Source organism: Heptranchias perlo, unplaced genomic scaffold, assembly GCF_035084215.1.
Source record: "Heptranchias perlo isolate sHepPer1 unplaced genomic scaffold, sHepPer1.hap1 HAP1_SCAFFOLD_330, whole genome shotgun sequence".
NCBI lineage: Eukaryota > Metazoa > Chordata > Chondrichthyes > Hexanchiformes > Hexanchidae > Heptranchias > Heptranchias perlo.
Window position 1 is genome coordinate 300,309 of NW_027139342.1, and position 9,949 is coordinate 310,257.

At 51.4% G+C, this 9,949-nt stretch overlaps 1 protein-coding gene across 2 annotated transcripts in view; it reads right to left on the reverse strand.

Moving 5' to 3' along the window:
* LOC137311339 (E3 ubiquitin/ISG15 ligase TRIM25-like) overlaps positions 1-8,859 on the reverse strand; it is a 73,851-nt gene extending 64,992 nt beyond the window's left edge. For both annotated transcript variants that reach the window (XM_067978620.1, XM_067978621.1), the window contains exons 1-2: positions 7,890-8,859; positions 382-474 (exon numbers count right to left, since the gene is read on the reverse strand). In XM_067978620.1, the coding sequence (XP_067834721.1) occupies positions 382-474; positions 7,890-8,450 (654 nt within the window). In that variant the 5' untranslated portion in view covers positions 8,451-8,859. The remainder of the gene's footprint in view (positions 1-381; positions 475-7,889) is intronic.
* Between the last annotated feature and the right edge of the window lie 1,090 nt (positions 8,860-9,949).

Sequence of the window (9,949 nt, forward strand, 5' to 3'; positions counted from 1 at the left end):
GGTGAGTACATGGTTCGGGGTGGATCAGTGGTGTGTGTGATTGAACCCTGTCTGCATGGGGCAGGCTCGCTGGGGCTAATGGTCTTTTCTTCCTCTTCCTTTCTATGTTCATCTGACACAGGCTTCAGGGCAAGTCTCCAACTCCCAGCCTCTGACTGTGTCTGTTTCAGGAAATCCAGTGCCCAAGTGATGTAATAATATTCCCTGGGAGGTGCAGGGAGAGTTAAGCAGCTCCCCCTCACATCAAACACACGGGGAACTCAGTGTAATCAGTGACTCGGCCCCAACACAACCAGTCTGGTTTGGAAGGCCTGTTTCTGATGTGCTCATTGACTCAGCGGGGAGAGAAACCCTTTCTAAATCCAGTCCCACTTTACCCACCTTTATTTCAGCTTCTGATCTCTCCAAGTCTCGCTGTTTGCTGGAACCCTTCTGCTGGACTCGAAGCTTCTCGATTTCTCTCTCCAATTCTTCCTGTAAAGGCAATTAGGAAGTCTTTAAAATAACAGGGCTTTGGTGAGACTACACCTGGAGTACCGTGTACAGTTTTGGTCTCCTTACCTAAGGAAGGATATACTTGCCTTCGAGGCAGTTTCACGAAGATTCACTGGATTGATTCCTGGGATGAGAGGGTTGTCCTATGAGGAGAGATTGAGTACAATGGGCCAATACTCTCTGGAGTTTAGAAGATTGATCGGTGATCTCATTGAAACATGTAAGATTCTGAGAGGGCTTGACAGGGTAGATGCTGAGAGGTTGTTTCCCCTGACCGGACAGTCTAGAATTTGGTGGCATAGTCTCAGGATAAGAGGTCGGCCAATTAGGACTGAGATGAGGAGAACTTTCTTCACTCAGAGGGTTGGAATTCTCTACCCCAGAGGGCTGTGGATGCTCAGTCGTTGAGTATGTTCGAGACTGAGATCTATAGATTTTTAGACTCTAACTGAATGAAGGGGTATGGGGATCTGGCGGGAAAGTGGAGTTGAGGTCGAAGATCAGCCATGATCTTTTGTATGGCGGAGCAGGCTCGAGGGGCCGTATGCTCCTATTCCTTATGTTCTTATAACAACAACCTGCATTTATATCACGCTTTTAACGTCGTAAAACCTCCCAAGGCTCTTCACAGGAGAGTCATCACACAAAAATTGACACCGAGCCAAAGAAGGAGACTTTAGCACAGGTGACAAAATGCTTGGTTAAAGAGGTAGGTTTTAAGGAGAGTCTTAGAGGAGGAGAGGGAGAGGTGGAGAGACGGAGAGGTTTGGGGAGGGAAATCCAGAGCTTAAGGCCGAGACTGCTGAAGGCACGGCCGCCAATAGTGGGGCAAAGGAATTTGGGCATGCACAATAGGCCAGAGTTGGAGGAACGCAGAGTTCTCGGAGGGTTGTAGGATGGAGTAGGTTACAGAGATAGGAAGGGTGAGGCCATGGAGGGATTTGAATTTTATAATTGAGGAGTTGCCGGACTGGGAGCCAATACAGGTCAGCGAGCACATGGGTGATGGGTGAACGGGACTTGGTACAAGTTAGGATATGGGCAGCAGAGTTTTGGATGAGCTCATATTTAAGAAGGGAGGTCGGCCAGGAAAGCATTGGAATAGTCAAGTCTGGAGATAACAAAAGCATGCATGAGGGTTTCAGTGGCTGATGGGCTGAGGCAGGGGTGGACACAGTCGATATTCCGGAGGTGGAAGTAGGTGGTCTTAGTGATGGAGAGGATATGGGGTCGGAAGCTCAGCTCAGGGTCAAATAGGACGCTGAGATTGCGATAAGTCTGGTTTAGCCTGAGACAGTGGAAAGGGAGGGGGATGGAATAGGTGGCTAGGGAACGGAGTTTGTGGCCGGGGGCAGGGGGGGGTGTCTCAGACAATGGCTTCAGTCTTCCCAATTAATTGGAGGAAATTTCGACTCATCCAGGACTTGATGTCGGACCATCAGTGTGAGAAATCAGAGGCAGTGGAGGGGTCGAGTGAGGTAGTGCTGAGGTAGAGCTGGGTGTCATCAGTCTAAGTGTGGAACATAAGAACATAAGAAATTGGAGCAGGAGTAGGCCAATCGGCCCCTCGAGCCTGCTCCGCCATTCAATAAGATCATGGCTGATCTGATCCCAACCACAAATCTAAAGAACACAAGAAGTCGGAGCAGGACCCGGCCACATAGCCCCTGGGCCCTCTCCGCCACCCACAGGGCATTGACCGATCCGAACTCAGCTTCATGTCCAATTTCCTGCCCGCTCCCCATAACCCCTAATTCCCTTTACTTCGAGGAAACTGTCTATTTCTGTTTTAAATTTATCTAATGATGTAGCTTCCACAGCTTCCTGGGGCAGCAAATTCCACAGACCTACCACCCTCTGAGTGAAGAAGTTTCTCCTCATCTCAGTTTTGAAAGAGCAGCCCCTTATTCTAAGATTATGCCCCCTAGTTCTAGTTTCACCCATCTTTGGGAACATCCTTACTGCATCCACCCGATCAAGACCCTTCACAATCTTATATGTTTCAATAAGATCGCCTCTCATTCTTCTGAACTCCAATGAGCAGAGTCCCAATCTACTCAACCTCTCCTCATATGTCCGCCCCCTCATCCCCGGGATTAACCGAGTGAACCTTCTTTGTACTGCCTCGAGAGCAAGTATGTCTTTTCTTAAGTATGGAGATCAAAACCTCACAATGTGTTTTCAGATGATGCCGCCGTGGGGCAGCATGCAGATGAGAAATAGGAGGAGGCCAAGGATAGATCCATGGGGGACTCCAGAGGTATCGGGGGGGTGGGGAGAGAAGCCATTGTCGGAGATTCTTTGGCTACGACTGGATAGATCGGAATGGAACCGGGCGAGGGCAGTCCCACTCAGCTGGACAAAAGCACAGGCGTTGGAGGACGATGGTGTGGTCAACCATGTCAAAGGCTGCAGACAGGTGGAGAAGGATGAGGAGGGATAGTTCACCACGGCCACAGTCACAAAGGATCTCATTTGTGACTTTTTAGTCGGGCCGTTTAAGTACAGTGGCAGAGGTGGAATCCTGATTGGAGAGGTTCAAACATGGAGTTGCGGGAAAGATTGGCACAGATTTGGGAGGTGACAACACGTACAAGGACTTGAGAGGAAAGGGAGATTGGAGATGAGGTGGTAGTCTGCAAGGACAGAGGGGTCAAGGGTGAGTTTTTTGAGGAGGGAGGTGATGACAGCAGATTTGAAAGGGAGTGGGACAGTACCTGAAGAGAGGGAACTATTTACAATATCAGCTAGCATCGGGGCCAGGAAGGACATAAGAACATAAGAAATAGGAGCAGGAGTAGGCCATACGGCCCCTCGAGCCTGCTCCGCCATTCAATAACATCATGGCTGATCTTCGGCCTCAACTCCACTTGCCCGCCCTATCCCCACATCCCTTGATTCCCTTCGTGTCCAAAAATCTAACCATCTCAGTCTTGAATATACTCAATGACTGAGCATCCATAGCTCTCTGGGATAGAGAATTCCAAAGATTCACAACACTCAGTGAAGAAATGTTTCCTCATCTCGGTCCGAAATGGCCGACTAGGACTCCGAGTTCTAGACTCTCCAGCCAGGGGAAACAGTCTCTCAGCATCTACCCTGTCAAGCCCTCTAAGAACGTGATATGTTTCAATGCGATCATCTTTCATTCGACTCAATACCAGAGAGAATACAGGCCCATTCTACTCAATCTCTCCTCAGAGGACAACCCTCTCATCCCAGGAACCAATCTAGTGAATCTTCTTTGCACCCCCTCAAAGGCAAGTATATCCTTCCTTAGATAAGGAGATTGAAACTGGACACAGCACTCCAGGTGTGGTCTCACCAGAGCCTTATATCATTGCAGCAAGACCTCCTTACTCGTATACTCCAACCCCCTTGCAATAAAGGCTAACACACCATTTGGGGAAGTTGGGTGGTCAGTAATTTACTGGGAATAGGGTCGAGAGAGCAGGAGGTGGGTCTCATGAACAAGGTGAGCATGGAGAGGGCATGAGGAGAGATAGGAGATAAATGAGAGCGCGATGTGAGTTCAGGGCTCGGGCGGGGGGAATCTTGGGGGAAGTTTGGTTTGGTGGGCTAGGGGAAGGGACAGAAGAGGCGGAGGCAGCTGAACGGATCACATAGAATGGACAGCACAGGAACAGGCCATTCGGCCCAACAGGTGTATGCCAGTGTTTATGCTCCACACGAGCCTCCTCCCATTTTACTTCATCTAACACCATCAACTTATCCTTCTATTCCTTTCTCCCTCATGTGTTTATCAGCCTCCCTGTAAATGGTATCTATGATATTCGCCTCAACTACTCCTTGTGGTAACACGTTCCACATTCAAACTACTCTCTGGTAAAGAAGTTTCTCCTTAATTCCCTCTTGGATTTATTAGTGACAGTCTGATATTTATGGCCCCTTGTTGACCAAAGGACCAAGGATGGTCTCTCGAGAGGTGGATCAGGAATTCTAATATTTTAATCAGGTTGCCAGCCTCAGATTTTAGCTGCCATCTGGATTTAATGGCTGTGGGACGGGATTTCCAGGACTCGGGAAACCTGGCAGCTGAAGGGAAGCGGGAGCTGCCGGATCCAGCAGGTAAGTGCTTTTCCAGCACTGCTTGTGGGCCAGGAGGAGCAGGAGCGAGCTCTCCCCCGGACCTTCAAGCAATCCTGCCGCCATCTCTCCCCCACCCCCACGATCGGGCTACACACTTCGCTATCTGCCTCCCTCCCAACAATTGGCCAAACCCCCGCTGATCTCACAGCCCCTGGTGGTCTCTGTCCCCCCGCCATTTCATCCCCCGTAATCTCACACTCCCGGGTGTGATCTCACAATCCCCCGCTGAGTAAACCAATTCCATTGAGGTACTCCCTCCCCTCAAATAACGGACTCAGTGTCTGGGCCCCGAGCAGAAATATTCCCTTCTGTGGCTCTCAGTAAAGAGGCGCTCCCTGCCCTGTATAAACTGAGTAACCACACACACCGGCTTCTTTTCACACTGACTCACCATGTGCTGCCAGACTGGGCCTGTGGCAGGTGGTGAGCAGGCCAACATGAGGGAAAAACCTACTTGACCTCGTTCTCACCAATCTACCTGTCGCAGGTGCATCTGTCCATGACAGTATTGGTAGGAGTGACCACCGCACAGTCCTCGTGGAGACGAAGTCCCGTCTTCGCACTGAGGACACCATCCAACATGTTGTGTGGCACGATCACCGTGCTAAATGGGATAGATTCAGAACAGATCGAGCAGCTCAAAACTGGGCATCCATGAGGCGCTGTGGGCCATCAGCAGCAGCAGAATTGTATTCCAGCACAATCTGTAACCTCATGGCCCGGCAAATTCCTCACTCTACCATTACCAACAAGCCAGGGGATCAACCCTGGTTCACTGAGGAGTGTAGAAGAGCATGTCAGGAGCACCACCAGGCGTACCTAAAAATGAGATGCCGACCTGGTGAAGCTACAACTCAGGACTACATGCATGCGAAACAGCAGAAGCAACATGCTAGAGACAGAGCTAAGCAATTCCACAACCAATGGATCAGATCAAAGCTCTGCAGTCCTGCCACATCCAGTCTGAATGGTGGTGGAAAATTAAACAACTAATGGGAGGGGGAGGCTCTGTAAACATCCCCATCCTCAATGATAGCAGAGTCCAGCATGTGAGTGCAAAAGAAGAGGCTGAGGCGTTGCAAACATCTTCAGCCACAAGTGCCGAGTGGATGATCCATCTCGGCCTCCTCCCGATATCCCCACCATCACAAAAGCCAGTCTTCGGCCAATTCGATTCACTCCACGTGATATCAAGAAATGGCTGAGTGCACTGGATACAACAAAGGCTTTGGGCCCCGACAACATCCCGGCTGTAGTGCGAAAGACGTGCGCTCCAGAACTAGCCGCGCCTCTCGCCAAACTGTTCCAGTACAGCTACAACACTGGCATCTACCCGACAATGTGGAAAATTGCCCAGGTATGTCCTGTCCACAAAAAGGAGGACAAATCCAATCCGGCCAATTACCGCCCCATCAGTCTACTCTCTATCATCACCAAAGTGATGGAAGGTGTCGTCGACAGTGCTATCAAGCGGCACTTACTCACCAATAACCTGCTCACCAATGCTCAGTTTGGGTTCTGCCGGGACCACTCAGCTCCAGACCTCGTTACAGCCTTGGTCCAAACATGGACAAAAGAGCTGAATTCCAGAGGTGAGGTGAGAGTGACTGCCCTTGACATCAAGGCAGCATTTCATCGAGTGTGGCACCAAGAGCCCGAGTAAAATTGAAGTCAATGGGAATCAGGAGGAAAACTCTCCAGTGGCTGGAGTCATACCTTGCACAAAGGAAGATGGTAGTGGTTGTTGGAGGCCAATCATCTCAGCCCCAGGACATTGCTGCAGGAGTTCCTCAGGGCAGTGTCCTAGGCCCACCATCTTAGCTGCTTCATCAATGACCTTCCCTCCATTATAAGGTCAGAAATGGGGATGTTTGCTGATGATTGCACAGTGTTCAGTTCCATTCGCAACCCCTCAAATAATGAAACAGTCCGTGCCTGCATGCAGCAAGACCTGCACAACATCCAGGCTTGGGCTGATAACTCGAAAGTAACATTCGCACCAGATAAGTGCCAGGCAATGACCACCTCCACTTTACATTCAATGGCATTACCATCATCAAATCCCCCACCATCAACATCCTGGGGGTCATCATTGAACAGAAATTTAACTGGACCAGCCATATAAATACTGTGGCTACAAGAGCAGGTCAGAGGCTGGGTATTCTGCAGCGATTGACTCACCTCCTGACTCCCAAAGCCTTTCCATCATCGACAAGACACAAGTCAGGGGTGTGATGAAATACTCTCCACTTGCCTGGATGAGTGCAGCTCCAACAACACTCAAAAAGCTCGACACCATCCAGGACAATGCAGCCCGCTTGATTGGCACCCCATACACCCTTCACCACCGGCGCACCATGGCTGCAGTGTGTACCATCCACAGAATGCACTGCAGCAACTCGCCAAGGCTTCTTCGACACCTCCCAAACCCCCAATCTCTATCACCTGGAAGGACAAGAGCAGCAGGCACATGGGAACACCACCACCTGCACGTTCCCCTCCAAGTCTCACACCATCCTGACTTGGAAATATATCGCCGTTCCTTCATCATCGTTGGATCTAAATCCTGGAACTCCCTACCTGACAGCACTGTGTGAGAACCTTCACCACACGGACTGCAACGGTTCAAGAAGGCAGCTCACCACCACCTTCCCAAGGGCAATTAGGGATGGGCAATAAATGCTGGCCTCGCCAGTGACGCCCACATCCCATGAACAAATAAAAAACAAATTTTCACACGGACTCAGCTCCTCCATTTCCAGGAATCAGTCAGGGAGACAGACTCAGTCACACCAGCATTTCTCAAACACCAATTCCCTCTTGTTGTGAGAAACAGTTTCTCCCCCCAGCCCCTGAATCACTCCCCCCACCGGTGATGGTCCTCTCCCTGCTGGTCAGATGGCAGAATACCCCAGCGTTACAAAGGGCGACAACATGCTCTGCTCGACAGCCCTATGCCATGGAGGGCCAGTTCTCACAGGTGCCCACACAGTGAATTACTGAGCTCTACAGTGCCCTCACCAGGAGGGGCTGAGTGTGGGTGAGGGGCAGTTACCCTGGGCCACTCTCACACCCTCCCAGAGCCCACCCTGTTCTCTCAGACAGACTGTAAGAGAAAGGAGAGGGAGAAAATCTGACTGTCAAACAGCTGTAAACCCAGACCCGGGGCAGCAAGAAAACACTGGGCTAAATCAGCACTGTCTGTAATCAGTTCTAATTAATGTTGGTCATGAATAGGAAAACTCTCCCTCACTGTATTTAATATCAGGAATTGTGTCACTCACCTGAATAACAGCTTGTGCCTGATCCAGGCTCAGCAGTGTGTGGGATTTATGTTTCCCTATTATTACACAAGAAACACACACACACTCTGCATCATCTTCACAGTAGTATTCAAGGATCTTCTTATGGTCAACGCACTGCCTGTCTTCAAGGTCAGCTACAGGCTCGATGAGGGTGTGTCCACTGAAGGCCTTGTTCAGCAGATGTGGTTTTAAATGATGGGAGCAAAGAGATATTTCACATTTCAGACACGTCTTCACAGCTGGGGATGGATTCTCGACACAGTAATCGCAGACGACACGGGCTGAATCAGCAGCAGGCTGTGGCCGCTTGTATTTTTCCACAATATTACACAGCGTGAAGTTTCTCTCCAGACTGGGCCTGGGGTTGAATTTCCGGTGACACTGAGGACACTCAAACCCTTCTGGGCCTGGTGTCTGGGCCCAAAGTCCCTCAATACATTTCAAACAGAAACTGTGCTGACAGGACAACACCACCGGGTCCTGGTACACCTGGAGACACACAGCACAGGTTAATTCATCCTCGAAAGCTCCGGGCTCCATTCCTCCAGCTCCTGAAGCAGCTTTCACACAGAACAAGAGAGAGCGAGGAACCAGAGCAGGAAGTGAAATTCTTATAAACACTCGGTGCCGGGAGTGACGGGGCAGCAAACTGGGCCCAGTGAACACAAACCGAAAATAATCAGCTCAGAACAGACCCAGAATGGGACAAGAAACAAATTAAACCGGAGATAAAGAGGAAAAAATCCCCTTTCCAAACCCTGCAGAGAGGAAGGTGGAAAATAAACCCGGGAACCGCCTCTCTGCCTGACGCGCCTGCGCGGGGCTCCCCCCCCCCCCGGGGGCACTGGGCCCGGGCCGGAGCAGAGCGAGGGAGGGACGGGCAATGTGGAGCCTGGAGAGGCGGCTCCACCCCCCGGGGGAACCTGGGGCTCTTCCAGCACCAACAGGCCCGGACCGGACACTGCGGCCTCTCCACACAGAGCCGCAAACTACAGCGGCGCTGCTCGGACTCGGCCTTTGGGCTGAGCGGGGAGTCATCTCCCTGTGAGCGGGCTGATGAGAGCAGGAGCTGCGGGACTGTGGAATTGGACAGCAGCTTTCGGCACAATAATCTCCACTGGAAATGGTGGGGAGTGGGTTAGAGCCCAGAACAGGGAGGGAATGGAGAGAGAGAGAGTGTAGGGGGAGGGAATGGAGAGAGAGAGAGTGTAGGGGGAGGGAATGGAGAGAGAGAGAGAGTGTAGGGGGAGGGAATGGAGAGAGAGAGAGAGTGTAGGGGGAGGGAATGGAGAGAGAGTGTAGGGGGAGGGAATGGAGAGAGAGTGTAGGGGGAGGGAATGGAGAGAGAGAGTGTAGGGGGAGGGAATGGAGAGAGAGAGAGAGTGTAGGGGGAGGGAATGGAGAGAGAGAGAGTGTAGGGGGAGGGAATGGAGAGAGAGAGAGAGTGTAGGGGGAGGGAATGGAGAGAGAGAGAGTGTAGGGGGAGGGAATGGAGAGAGAGAGTGTGTAGGGGGAGGGAATGGAGAGAGAGAGAGTGTAGGGGAGGGAATGGAGAGAGAGAGAGTGTAGGGAGAGAATGGGAGAGAGAGAGTGTAGGGGGAGGGAATGGAGAGAGAGTGTAGGGGGAGGGAATGGAGAGAGAGAGAGAGAGTGTAGGGGGAGGGAATGGAGAGAGAGAGAGAGTGTAGGGGAGGGAATGGAGAGAGAGTGTAGGGGGAGGGAATGGAGAGAGAGAGAGAGAGTGTAGGGGGAGGGAATGGAGAGAGAGAGAGAGTGTAGGGGGAGGGAATGGAGAGAGAGAGAGAGTGTAGGGGGAGGGAATGGAGAGAGAGAGAGTGTAGGGGGAGGGAATGGAGAGAGAGAGAGAGTGTAGGGGGAGGGAATGGAGAGAGAGAGAGTGTAGGGGGAGGGAATGGAGAGAGAGAGAGTGTAGGGGGAGGGAATGGAGAGAGAGAGTGTGTAGGGGGAGGGAATGGAGAGAGAGAGAGAGTGTAGGGGGAGGGAATGGAGAGAGAGAGAGTGTAGGGGGAGGGAATGGA